The sequence below is a fragment of the Lycium ferocissimum genome, chromosome 2, assembly GCF_029784015.1.
Source record: "Lycium ferocissimum isolate CSIRO_LF1 chromosome 2, AGI_CSIRO_Lferr_CH_V1, whole genome shotgun sequence".
Lineage (NCBI taxonomy): Eukaryota > Viridiplantae > Streptophyta > Magnoliopsida > Solanales > Solanaceae > Lycium > Lycium ferocissimum.
In genome coordinates, this window is record NC_081343.1 from 141,858 (window position 1) to 156,420 (window position 14,563).

The window sequence follows — 14,563 nt, forward strand, 5'->3', positions numbered from 1 at the left end:
TGAGTGTGATTGGCAGGTGGGCTGCTGTAAAAGCAGCTGAATGCTGGAATTTTTTTTCCAGATTTTCGACCTCATGAGGTCGAAAATTTACCCAGATATTGATAATTTTCGACCTCATAAGGTCGAAATTGTACTCAGAAATTAGAATTTCGACCGCACGAGGTCGAAAATCTGGGCAACATTTTGAATTTCGACCTCATGAGGTCGAAATCTGGCAACAATATTGCTAAATTTCGACCTCATGCGGTCGAAATGCTGAAAATATTTTTTTATTATTTTTATTTTCTATCGTATTTCGACCAGAAGAGGTCGAAAACTTTAAATAATATTTGTGTAAAAATAATGACGCGGTCAAAATTTTTTATTAATATTTAAATAAAAAATAACTTTTTCGACCTCAGGTGGTCGAAAAATTTATTTTCTTAATTTAGGTAGAAAATTTATTTCGACCGCGTGAGGTCGAAAAAAATTTCGACCGTTTTTTGTAGTGTTTGTAACAACGAAATCAAACGTGAGGTCGAAAAAATTTCACCCATTTATGTTAGTGACCATGCCTTGTAACTGGTCGATATTTTGGTCGAAAATTGGCCTTTTTCGACCGCGTAAAAAATGGTCGAAAATTTTGTACCAATTTTGTCTTTTTTAATTTAAGAAATCAATTTACATTTATTGTTTTAATAGTGGAGATAAGTTTTTCCCATTTGGTGCAACTAAATTAAATGTAGTGTCATTGTGAAAAGTGAAAAATGGATAAATATCTTATAGTTTCACCCTTGTGAACAATAATAAAACAAACTAAGTCTTTTATGATTTTGTAAGAAAATAAGTCTTTTATGATTTTGTAAGAAAATACAGAGATTATGGTGCATATCGTTAAAAAAAGGATAGGGTGCAAATACGTTAAGGGTACAAAATGCAAAAAAATTCAAAATCGGGTATAAAAGCTATGCTTCTATGATGTTTTCTAACCGGATTAAATGAGTCTAAGGCATGAGTTGGATGGTTAAGGGTTTGGGTTAGGTTGAGTTAAATGGAGTTGAGATGAGTTAAATAAAGTTATTTTTAAAAAAATAGAATTTATGTGATATGGCATGCCAACTAAGAGAGAAGAAGAGTTTTGTGTGTTTAGTATATTCTGAGGAAAATAGTAACAGTTGGGTGATATTGTAGTCCTAAAAGAAACAAAAGTGATATTTGTAGATAATTCACAATACATGGGTGACCTTTTAGAGAATTTACTCATTCCTATTTCTAGAATTCCCTACATGGCAAGAAAGTTCCATGAACTTTCCTAGCAAATTCATAGGATTCTAGGGTCTTTCAAGGGAAATTCTCGTATTTCTCTAATACCTTTCCTTAAGTGCTAGTCTTCCTCTTAGGTAAGCATCCTGCATGGCAAAGATGTGTGTCAAGTGACACCTAGATAGCATGATGAAGTGGCGGGTCATCACATTAGACCCAATAAATTTTATGTGTCTACACTTTCTTACTAAATTTTTAATAATTATTCCTTTAGTTTTAACTTTCTATTAGCTTCAAAATTTATATATCTAAGCTGATTAAAGGTTAAATGTGGTGCACAATAACAAGAGAATCAAAATTGAAATAATGCACAATTTAGGAGAAAACATGAATAATAAAGAAGATTTTTTAAACTGTAACGACTAATCTTTCGTTCCTGAAAATAATAATCAAGACAAGAAAAATAGCGACAAAGAATAATATTTGATTTCAAGAATTTGTGCGGGGGTTACAATCTTTATGAAATCTTAAACAGAAAGATGTAATCCTCTGATTCTTCTCCTCACAATACGGCCGTCAATCAAGGGCTTTGCTTGTTCTTGAATGGATAGATCACTTGTTGTTGATATTTCACTACGAATGCGGAGCTGAGCTTTAATCACAAACGTAGAGGTATGGAAACTTGCGGCTCACCACTTGGAGCGAAGACTTCTTAGTATGCGGAAGACTTGCGGCTGAGAGCTTCTCTATGTATCTTTTTTTTTTTTTTTGGCTTTATGAAGACCCCTATTTATAGTTGCAGGGGAGAGCTAGGGTTTGTATATGATTGGTTGAACCATGTCATTTGAACACTTGGCGACATTTGATTGGTTCTTCTATTGACTTGACATGCTGCGTCACTTATGCACGTGGCATGATTTTATTGGTCCTTGACTTGACTTGGAGCGCCACGTCACTTGACACGTGGCATGGACCTTGGGCTAATAGAGTGGGCTCATCATGTGAAGTCCGACAAGATAGACTAGCCCAATTGAATTAGTCTTTCAATTAAATCCATAACAATTGGACTTAATCAATTAATCCGATTATATTAGCCCATAATATTTGTTTGGACCAAGACATCTTGAATTTAGAATATGATCCAAATTATTTGTGGATTTAAGTCCGATTAAATTTTAGTGCCTACAAATGCCCCCTGCTTCAAGGCTTGTTGAGGTGCATGACTTGTCGGGCCTTTAAAGACGAGACTTGAAGTATTCATGAAGCAAATATTTTTTTTGTTTGCATTGCGTCCTCAAGCTCAACTTGATGATGTGTCTAATAATCGATGATAATTCCAACAGGCCCGTTAGCTTCTTTGAGTCGCCACGCAGACTTTACGACCGCAGTAGCTACCATAAGCCTAACCTGACTTTTCATACATTAGCACTTTCCATACACAAATACTTTCCATGTATAACAGAAAATATGCAACAAGAACGGAAGCATCCTTTTCCTTTTCCTTTAATTTTTTTATTTGCTGTACACTAGGAAACATACAGCCCTTGACCTTGATATGCATTAAACTAGGTAAGGATACTGCTAGTATTGCACGAGTTAGCCTCATATTTCATGTTGCAAAGTAGTCACTTTCCATACAGAAGCTTAACCGCCACATATATCCCAAAGTTTCGTAATTTGCATGGTATTCCTTTCCATATTTTAGGTGAGACTTTCCATAAGCTTATATTTTCCATATATAAGCCCTTTCCCATATTAGGAGAGAATAGTGACTTTCCATAAACTTAAACTTTCCATACATAATTCTAAACCTTCCATAATTTGATTCCAACTAGAACGATGATTTCTTTGTGTAGTCCATGTAGGAACCAGATTTTGACATCTATAAATACCCACATTCTCACGGTAGTCGAACGTCAATTTGTGGCATCGTCGAGCTAGTTTGAAGTCATCTCCGTCAGGTAATTTCTTTCAATATGAATTTTCGTCACTTTCTGCACAGCCCTACATGTCTGTGGTAGAAAATTCATATCTCGATGTAGGAACGTCGAAATCATGATCCGCTTGATGTTTCGGAAACTAGACTCGTAGAGCTACATCACACGTGGAAACCGCAACCAAATTATTTCTATATTTGCTCAGATATTGATCGAGAGTCAGACCTTGAATTCTGATTCGCTGGTTTATTAATCTTGTGCGTTCTGACAAAAAATCTTATATCTTGACTTAGGAACATCGCAATCACGAACGGTTTGCGGCGTCGGAAAGAAGACTCATAGAGCTACGTCATATACAAAACCCACAATCAAATTGCTTCTATATTGGCTCAAGTATATTTTTTTTTTAATCAGCCACAGAATCTGATTTTGCTTTCTTGGCTTTGGACATGCTCTATGAAACTTACCTGTCCCTTTTTTTTAAATTTCTTTTGCAGGTCTTTGGGTGCATCTATATAGCTTTAATTTCCCGCAAATATAATGCACTTTTATGACCGCAATACGCCGCATCCTCATCTAGAGATAGTGGACGATCGACCAACGAAATGCAAACGCCAAAGTCGTTGCCTTGGAGATTCATCCTCCAGCCATCAGCGCCTTCCTACTTGTTAGAAAGATGACTCCCGCATCTCTTCGTCTTACAGAATGGTCTATAAAGGAGACCGAGGACGTCATGGGCAACTTCTCAGGCAAGTCTATGAAAAGGTGCTTCTCTTGAAGTCCGCAACTCGCCTGCCAATTCTTCTCATCATGATGGATGTTTCAATACTTGGATTATTCCCCTTTCCGTATTTGGTAAAGTTCGCCAGTTGAGTTCTTGACAACAGATCCAATGGACATGCCAAGACGACTTAGCATTAGTGGCAGAGAGATTGATATTCAAGATCAAACTATTGGCCGCAAGATAAAGCTTCGTGATATTGGGGCCTCAATCCATGTCTATCGTGCCAAATTGAAGCGTCGTGCCGTTGGCACTGAGAGCTTAAGATTTTTTTTTTTTTTTTTTTTTTTTGCAGGTTTTCAAGAGAGTGTTTCGCTATCAAACTAAGGAGATTTAAGTGATGGCTAAATGACTGGCGAAGAACCACTTGGTATACCTTCGTTTACAATTGCGGCTTTGGCGCCGAACCATACGTGGTGCATCTTTTTTGGCGACGAAGCTCATGAATCATGGAGCATCCTCTTCTTGAGTTTGTCAAAGATGTACATGGTGAATTCTTCGTCCAATATTTGGCATTGAAGTAGATGAAGCTGTCTCCTCTTTGCGGCTCGGTAAAAAGCACTTGGAGCACTCCTTTGGCAGCGTTTAGCATCCCTTGTTGAAGCTTAGAGAGAAACTATGTGGTGCATATCATCATTGCGACTTGGCGAGGTTGACTCTTGGGGTATCCCTTTCCAAACTTCGGCGATCAAGTACTTGGCGCATCTTTGCAAAAAAATATTTATTCTTTGATGTAGGAATGATGGAATGGAGATCCTCTTGATTCTGAAGAAACTAGACTTCAAAAGAGGCGACATATCAAAATATTAGAGCCAAACTCCTTTAGGATCGGCTTGAATTAAATTTTGAAGTTGATCAATGGATCTGCCGCAATGACTTTCCAGATTTGCATGCTTGGGCGGAAAAAATCATATCTCGTGATTGAAGTGTTCAATTTGAGAGATACTTGATCGTATAGAAGCGTAACTGAAAGATCTGCAATTTATTCAAAATTCAAGGCGAAATTCCTTCCACATTAGCCCCAGTAGCTTATCGAAGTTTACCCAACTGTGCTGAAACTTTAGATTTGCATGCTTTAGGCCAAAAACAATGTTCATATCATATGCTTGCAGAGTCCGAATTGCAGTTCATTTGATTCTTCAACTTCCAATCTTCAAAACCTATGGTCACGACAAAGTTTGAGACTGAACTTATCTTGGATTGAACCACACAATTTTTTATTCAAAATTGATTCTACAATAAGACACATGGCTACTTTTCATATCATGCTTCACAACTGTTCACTTCCTTCTCTTTGCTTCTCTTGCGGGTTTGTAACGGAATGCCGAGGGTATTCACAAGATGGGAATATATTGAAGTTTTCAGTACCAAGTAGCAAGCAACATCTCAATGCAAAAGAAAGGTTTGTTGCAGTAGATCATCTCGCAAAGCTGCTCCTTCTCCAGCATATACTTGATTTGTTTTTGTATTCTTGAAGCTTATCAAAGGTGGCTCTCCAATGATTGGAGGTTCTTTTTTTTTATTTTTTTTTTGTCCTGACTTTTTCCTAGGCCGCCCCTTTCAAGGTTTTCAACCTAGAGGACTTTTTTTGTTTGTCCTAAATTTTGCCTAGGCCGCCTCTTTCGAGGTTTTTAACCTAGCGGACTTTTTTTGGGGCCGTACACAGTTTAAACTCATGCGGGCCAGGAGTATTCAACTTAAAGACGAAGCTTTTGTAACTTTAAGACTCTGCTCAATTTTGACGAGCTTTGTAACTTGAGAATTTAGCTCAAATTTGCGTAGCTTTGCAACTTGAAGATTCAGCTCGCATTTGAAGAGGTTTGCAACTTGAAGATTTGGCTCGTACTTGAAGAGCTCGACAACTTGAAGATTTTGCTCGAATTTGAAGAGCTTTTCAATTTGAAGATTCGGCTCATATTTGAAGAGCTCAGTGACTTGAACATTTAGCTCCAATTTGAGAGGCTTCGTGACTTGAAGATTTACTCGAATTTGAAGAGCTCAAATTTGAAACTTGAAGACTTTTCTTGAATTTGAGGAGCATCACAACTTGTGGATTTAGCTTGAATTTAAAAAATCTTCATGAGTTGCAGATTTTGCTTGAATATGATGAGCTTTGTGACATGCAGTTTAAGCTCGTGGGTCAAGGAGCATTTCAACTTGTAGATTTTGATCGAATTTGATGAGCTTTGTGACATGCAGTTTAGGCTCTTGTGTCATGGAGCATTTCAACTTGCAGATTTAGGCTCTTGTATCGAGGAGCGTTTCAACTTGCGTGCATTTAGGCTCTTGTATCGAGAAACGTTTCAACTTGCAGTTTAGGCTCTTGCGTCGAGGAGCGTTTCAACTTGCAGATTTAGGCTCTTGCGTCGAGGAGCGTTTCAACTTGCAGTTTAGGCTCTTGCGTCTAGGAGCGTTTCAACTTGCAGTTTAGGCTCTTGCGTTACGGAGCGTTTCAACTTGCAGTTTAGGCTCTTGCGTTAAGGAGCGTTTCAACTTGCAGTTTAGGCTCTTGCGTTAAGGAGCGTTGTAACATACATGGACTCTTCTATTTCATCTTCGGATTCAAACTTGCCCCCACTATGGAAGTCTTCTATATCTTCATCTTCGTGAGGCTCACGGACATGCAACAATTGATCTCTACTTGTATCAATGCTTAATTCTATATCATGCGCACGAGTTGCCAACTCTTCAAATGTTTTGGGCTTTATTCCTTGCAAGATGTAACGAAGACCCCAATGCATACCTTGGATGCACATTTCGATCCCAGAAGTTTCACTAAGGCGATCTTTGCAGTTAAGGCTCAAGCTCCTCCAGCGATTGATGAAGTCAACGACTTTCTCACCCTTTATCTGGTGGGAATTTGTAAGCTCTATCATGCTCACAACGCGCCTTGTCTTTGTAGAAGCGGTTAAGAAATTCTTGCTCTAGTTGCTTCCACCTATCAATGGAACTAGGTTCGAGGTCTATGTACCAATCGAAGGCATTCCCTTTGAGGGATCGAACAAATTGCTTGACAAGGTAATCACCATATGTTCCAAAGATTATTGCAAGTTTCAACAAAGTGTGCTATGTGTTGTTTTGGATTCTCCCTTGCCGTCGAATTCTTTTCGCAACTTAGGAGGTTGATAGCTAGCAGGCATCTTTAACTTATCAATCCTTCGCGTATAAGGCTTTGCATATGTAAGAGAAGATTTGGGTGCGGGCTCAAATTTATCCTTGATAGCCTCGATGATGAAGTCCTTCAACTGGCCACGGAATCGACCTTCGGCGGGGTCTTGGACCTTCTTGATCGTTGTTGCTTGTTTTGCAGAGGACTCTTCTTCCTCTTGTGTTTCATGAAGCTTCACAGGTTCTTGGGTAGATTCTCCTTCGGCCATGCTCTCCAATTTATTTGTTAACTTGGTGATTTTAGCATCTTGGTCTTTAACATACTTCGATAGGCTTTCAACTGCTTTCGCCAAATTTTCAAGTTGTTCTTCTATGGTTGAAGCATTAGTCATCATTGCATGCACCACCATCGTAGGTGATGGAGAAGAACATGGATTTTCGCTAACATATGATGCGAACATGTTATGCGGAGTAGATCCAGTGCTTAAGACATCATCATCGACTTGCGTGAAGGATTTCTTGGACTTAGATAAACTAAGTTGGGCAAGAACCCTCTCTACCATTTTGGCTACATCCTCGCCTTTTTCTATGGTGTTTGCGGGAGATCTCATGCCTTTTGAAGAAGAACTAAAGACGATAGCAGATTCAGACTGTGCTTGCGAAGCTCGTTCTCCTAGCAATTTGGCTTGGTTGACGGGTCTGATGCTCCCCTTAGTAACATCTAGGATGTTTTCCACAGCAACTGAAAATTTGGATCCGATAATTTTTGCGGATGCGGATTTCGAGTTGACCTTCTTGGAAGCCATCTTAGTGTTTTTGAACTTCAACTATTGGAGAGAAGAGATGAGAGGTAAAGATTGTCCCACTGGGCGTGCCAAATTTTTAACGACTAATCTTTCGTTCCTGAAAATAATAATCAAGACAAGAAAAATAGAGACAAAGAATAATATTTGATTTCAAGAATTTGTGCTACAATCTTTATGAAATCTTAAACAGAAAGATGTAATCCTCTGATTCTTCTCCTCACAATACGGCCGTCAATCAAGGGCTTTGCTTGTTCTTGAATGGATAGATCACTTGTTGTTGATATTTCACTACGAATGCGGAGCTGAGCTTTAATCACAAACGTAGAGGTATGGAAACTTGCGGCTCACCACTTGGAGCGAAGACTTCTTAGTATGCGGAAGACTTGCGGCTGAGAGCTTCTCTATATATTTTTTCTTCTTTTTTTTGGCTTTATGAAGACCCCTATTTATAGTTGCAGGGCAGAGCTAGGGTTTGTATATGATTGGTTGAACCATGTCATTTGAACACTTGGCGACATTTGATTGGTTCTTCTATTGACTTGACATGCTGCGTCACTTATGCACGTGGCATGATTTTATTGGTCCTTGACTTGACTTGGCGCGCCACGTCACTTGACACGTGGCATGGACCTTGGGCTAATAGAGTGGGCTCATCATGTGAAGTCCGACAAGATAGACTAGCCCAATTGAATTAGTCTTTCAATTAAATCCATAACAATTGGACTTAATCAATTAATCCGATTATATTAGCCCATAATATTTGTTTGGACCAAGACATCTTGAATTTAGAATATGATCCAAATTATTTGTGGATTTAAGTCCGATTAAATTTTAGTGCCTACATAAACCAAGCACAATTTGGGAAAATTTGTTTTTTTAAAAAGAAATCCCAACTCTAAAAACCACCTATTGCTACTGCCTAGTGGTACGGGTGAGCAAACAAATAAACGAAAAACTAAAAATATCTAAGGAGTTCTCGCAATATTTTACGAAACTGTACGAGAATATTTAAAATCTGTGTAGTCAGAGAAATATTTTATGAGCAATATTTCGAGTCAACCTCAAAACACCTAACAATCCTCCAGACGTCAGCTTACTATAAGGTAAGAAAAACGAAAAAATAAAGTCCAATATAAATAATCAGTTATGAAGATTCCACATGATCATTGATAGAGGTGAGATGCACGTACAAATCTTCCCAACGCGTCAATCATGTAATGAGAATATAAGGCAAGAAGACGTGGCGAGCTTAAACCAAGTTATTAGTCTACGAACGTGTAGGCTACCACCTTAATGCTGCCCATTCATAATTATAGAAACAAAATCCCATGTCACGGACTCCATCTATATATATCTCCATGCACATAGTTCTTTCTATATTATTACCTTCTTTGATTCTAATTCCTATCTTAGAGAAAGAAGGAGAAGAATAATGGGAATAGCATCAAAGTTTCAAGCTATTGCTGTGTTGTTATTTGGCCTACTGGCTTTGGAAGCAGTGGCTACTTTTGACTATGGAGATGCCATGGACAAGACTTTGCTCTTCTTTGAGGCGCAGAGGTCTGGAAAATTGCCTCCGAATCAACGTGTCAAATGGCGTGGCGATTCAGGTCTCAAGGATGGTTTTCTCCAAGGGGTAAGTTCATCTCTCTTAAATCCTTTCATTGCTTGTTAGGTGTTTTTTCATAGCATTCAACAAGTACTTAAAACCACTTTGATGTATGTTAACAAACTACAAAAAAAAGAGGAAATTTGTGGAGGTTGAAGTTGCAATTTGCAGGGGTTAGAGCCTCCGCTAATTGCTTAAGGAGACTAAAACCCCTGCGAATTGCAACTTTCAACCTCCACAAATTACCCATTTTTTTGTAGTGAATGAACCAATATATATCTAGTCTTTTTAATGATGAGTATAGGTTATTGATTTCGTTCCATATTTTGCAAGGACGTATAGGTAGGAATTAAGTGAAGATTTGGAAGCTTAATTTGAGTATGTGATTGGTAAAATTTGTTTAATTTTGTAAAACTATGGTTGATATGGGCATGCAGGTGAACTTGGTGGGAGGGTACTATGATGCAGGAGATCATGTAAAATTTGGATTGCCTATGGCATATAGTGTGACAATGCTAGCGTGGAGTGCTGTTGACTACAGAAAGGAAATTGTAGACCTTAATCAGATGGGGAATACCTTGGCTGCCATTAGATGGGGTACTAATTACTTCATCAAGGCCCATACTCAGCCCAATGTCCTCTGGGCTCAGGTAATTGCATTAATTCTTCTTCTCCACACCAACTACATTCAATTGCTTGTTCTCTATATATCTTGGTAGATAGAAATATTTGCAATAGTTTGGTTACCTGCTTCAGGAAGGACCGGCCCATTTTTTCTACCTAATTATGATATTGTTACGACTAGGGTTGTATTCGTTATGAAGGAACATATTTTAAATGAAAAATGTTTTCACGCAAAATAAATGGTTTCTTTCCTATTTTCTTGTGTTCACTACGTAAGCAAAAAATATTATCTTAAAAGCATTTGTATATGACCTACACAAATACTATAGTTAGGTGGGCGTAGGGTAAGGTGTGTGGGGGTTGGTGGGGATGGGGATGGGGCTATGGAGGTGGGGCTGAAGATGAGGTTTGTTGGAAGATGGATAGGACACAATCAATGTCCACTTCTGTAACTTGTTTTCCTCTAGTTCCAATAGCTAGGATGTAAATTTTTCATTTTTAAATAACTTGTTTTTCAAGAAAAAAATATTTTTCGGAAAACCTTTGTACCGAACACACCCATGTGAAATAACAATATGCGCACAGCCTGACTGTTGGAATTTAAGAAAAAAAGAAAACCTTTGAAATTTGTGGTCTAAATAAGCCATAGATATTTGTGTAACTATAAATTATTTGTCATTAAGGATAAAATGAGTATTTTAAAGTTAAATTGTTACTAAATATAAAAAAATATCATTCTTCTTGGACTAACTAAAAAGGAAATTTTTGATATTGGGGAAACTTTTTATCCCTTTTCATTTTTTGGAATTCATTGTACATCACTTGCACATTACCCATTTTCATTTAACCGGTGTATCATTATTTGACATTTTGAGTTTTCATATTCATTGCTGGTAAAAGGTTAACTTCATCTGGAACAATCTATTAGAAACTATAGTTTTTACAAAATTTTATATAGTAGTAACATATATCGACATTATTTGAAACTTTTGTAAACAATTCGAATATCCGAGATGCCTTATCTTTTGTATTTTTCATGTCTAAAGTATTAGCTGAAATTTCAGGTGGGAGATGGAGATTCTGATCACTATTGTTGGGAGAGAGCAGAAGATATGACAACCCCAAGAACTGCTTACAAACTTGATCCCAGCCACCCAGGTTCTGACCTTGCTGGTGAAGCTGCTGCTGCTCTGGCTGCTGCGTCTATTGCATTCAAACCTTACGACTCTTCCTACTCTACCCTCCTTTTAGTGCATGCAAAACAGGTACACCTTAATATGTACATATAAATGTGTGTACAGTGGTGAAGTCATGAATTTCAATAAGGCCTTAAATATTTAATTTTTCAGTCAAGAGTGTTCAACTAACCACCCTTCGCCAAATATAGCTTTGCCCTTGAGTTCGTGTGTAAAGAGAGGATTTCTTTCCTTTTTTTTTTTGGTAGACTGTTTAACTGGGAATTCTTGAAATATTGCAGATATTCTCATTTGCGGATACCTTCAGAGGTTTGTATGATGATTCCATCCCAAACGCTCAAGCATTCTACACATCAACTGGTTATTCGGTTGGTGATAATATTCCTTACCTGCATTTCCTACCACTTGTTCAACTTATAAATTTTCTCAAATCAACTTTGTTCATGATGTACTAGGATGAGCTTCTGTGGGCTGCTGCATGGCTCTACCGAGCAACTAATGACGAGTACTACTTAAAATATGTGGTGGACAACGCGGTGTCTTTGGGTGGAACTGGATGGGCAGTTAGGGAATTTTCGTGGGACAACAAGTATGCTGGTGTTCAAATCCTTCTGACCAAGGTAATTACAGTAGTTGGAGATGTCCTAGTTTCAATAAGAAAAACAAATACTTTTAAAATTTGTTGCAATGATTGGTTTAATTAATCAGGTAAGGTCTTGCATTTTTTATGTGTAGATTCTCCTAGATGGAGCTGGTGGATCACACACTCCGATATTGAAACAGTACCAGGCTAAAGCAGATTACTTTACCTGTGCTTGTTTGCAAAAGAATGATGGATACGATGTAGCCCTGACTCCTGGTCAGTATAACTCTGTAGAATTTTCCATAAATGGTATGTCTAAATGCTGATTTGTTAGTAATATTTGTTTGTTTCGATAATGTTTTCCAGGAGGCCTGATCTATGTTCGTGAATGGAATAATCTGCAATACGCCTCATCAGCTGCTTTCTTACTTGCCATGTACTCCGATTATCTTTCTGAGAAAAAAGCTGTATTAACATGTCCTGAAGGTCAAGTTCAGCCATCAGATATCCTATCATTTGCAAAATCACAGGTATGTGCATTTCAACAGGTGGCCTGAACTATTATTTGAGCAGAAATTATGCTCATTTTCACCTTCTACTATTTTTTAAGAAAGAAAAAGGAAATATTTCAAGGGGTTGATGCTGTAATTGTGATAGTCTTGATTTAATTGATGGATTTCAGAATTCTAACCGATTTCATGATACTGCATTCTACAGGCTGATTACATTCTTGGTAAAAATCCCAAGGCTATCAGCTACTTAGTTGGTTATGGACAAAACTACCCAATCCACGTTCACCACAGAGGCGCCTCCATTGCCCCTATTTCAGTCCTTCATTCTGCTGTTAGTTGTTTAGAAGGATTTGAGACTTGGTATCGCCGCCCTCAGGCAAATCCCAACATTATCCACGGTGGCCTTGTGGGAGGTCCAAGCAAAACTGATGATTTCAGTGATGACAGGTCCAACTATGAGCAAACCGAGCCAACAATCTCTGGTTCAGCTCCTCTTATAGGACTCTTCTGCAAATTGCAGTCCCTCTCGGGCTATTCAGGTAAACTTTTACAAAATCTCAAGCTCTACTTAAGATTTCCAATCTTGTCTGGTCATATAATTAGCAATGTCGGCTTTAAACTTCAGGTTCTTATCATCATAGATCACCAACACCATACCAGAAGCCTCCAGGTTGGTAACTATACTTTAAAGCATTAGAAAAACTGAAATGAAGTTCGATTGTTGGTTCACAACTATTGAAAATTATCACAATTAATCGCATTTGTATCCTGCAGCTTCCCGTCGCCCACAACCATCAGCACCAAACCACAAAGCTCCACAATCATCACACCCCTACAATAAAGCTCCAGGTTAGCAATTTGACATTGCACTTCCATGTTTCTTCTTGTGCTAGAAATTGAGCACCCCTCTACCCACCACACAGAATTAAAAAGGAAAAAAACAAAACAAATGAGGATAATTAATAAAGTCATTAGAATTCAATGATCTGTATAACTCTTTCAGGCTCTTATCCCAAATATGTACCAGAATATCAAACCAAAATCAGATTAATAACTTGATCATAGCAAGATCTTAATCTTTCCATAGATAATTTTTCTTCACCAGCTATGGGGGAATACTTTTGAGTGCACTATGACCATCAAACGGTTCCTTTTTGCTTTTCTTTTGAAATTTTGCAATGCATGTTTATACAATACTCAGAAAATAAAAAAGTGACATTTCTTGCAGGTGCACCAGTCACATTCTTGCACTCCATAATTTCAACATGGACAATTGGTCCAACAACTTACTACAAGCACAAGGTGGCGGTGAAGAGCACATCTCAAAATCCAATCACAGATCTCAAGTTGGTAGTTGAAAACCTTTCAGGATCATTGTGGGGGCTCAGTCCATGCCCAGAGAAGAACACATATGAGCTTCCTCAGTGGAATAGAGTACTAAAGCCTGGTTCAGAACTCATTTTTGTATATATTCAAGGAGGTGCCCAAGCGAAGATTTCAATCAAGAGCTACCATTAACTGAGAGCTGCATGGAGAAGACCAACTAATACCCAATTTTCCAGACGCTCTAATTCCTTACCAAGATATTTTCCTTTTCTTTTTCATGTTTGAACCAATATTGACAGTTGTAACATAGCAATGAAGATCGATGCTATTCTGAAATTATTGGAATTTGTGAATTATTATTGTTTTATCTTCATTTTTGTTTCTTTTCTCTTTGTCTTGTAAGCAAGCAAATACGTTTACTTAATTTGCGTACCACAGTGAGATAAATGGGAGCACCAAGAGATTCAAAACAAGAACGTGACTCACCAAATCATTACATCATAATCCTTTATCAGTAAATTAGGGACCATATGGCGAGAATATCACTAGAGACATGTACACTACTCTTTCAGACGCATACGTGATTGATAAATAATGTCTGATTGATAAATAATACCGCGATGAAACAGAGTATCCTTCTCGCAGAGACTTATTTAACTATTAACCATATTATACTATCATGAAGTATTTATTCACGTCTTTCCAAAAGTAATTGAAATTTATTATAACTATTGTGGAAATTATAAAGGTGTAATGAGTACTAAATACAGCACGAAACACGTAGCCAAATTTGGAGTAAAGATTCATGAGAGAATCTATTCCAGGGCTATGGGTTATCT

General features: G+C 37.8%; 1 protein-coding gene across 1 annotated transcript; it reads left to right on the forward strand.

Annotated features, from left to right (window-relative positions):
- The first annotated feature begins 9,121 nt into the window (after positions 1 to 9,121).
- Positions 9,122 to 14,083, forward strand: LOC132032466 (endoglucanase 5). Its single transcript, XM_059422087.1, has 11 exons — positions 9,122 to 9,510; positions 9,921 to 10,133; positions 11,172 to 11,372; positions 11,585 to 11,671; positions 11,759 to 11,923; positions 12,039 to 12,162; positions 12,253 to 12,416; positions 12,604 to 12,937; positions 13,024 to 13,068; positions 13,173 to 13,247; positions 13,627 to 14,083. The coding sequence occupies exons 1-11, from the start codon at positions 9,307 to 9,309 to the stop codon at positions 13,914 to 13,916; spliced, it is 1,902 nt and encodes a 633-aa protein (XP_059278070.1). The 5' UTR covers positions 9,122 to 9,306; the 3' UTR covers positions 13,917 to 14,083.
- The last annotated feature ends 480 nt before the right edge of the window (positions 14,084 to 14,563 follow it).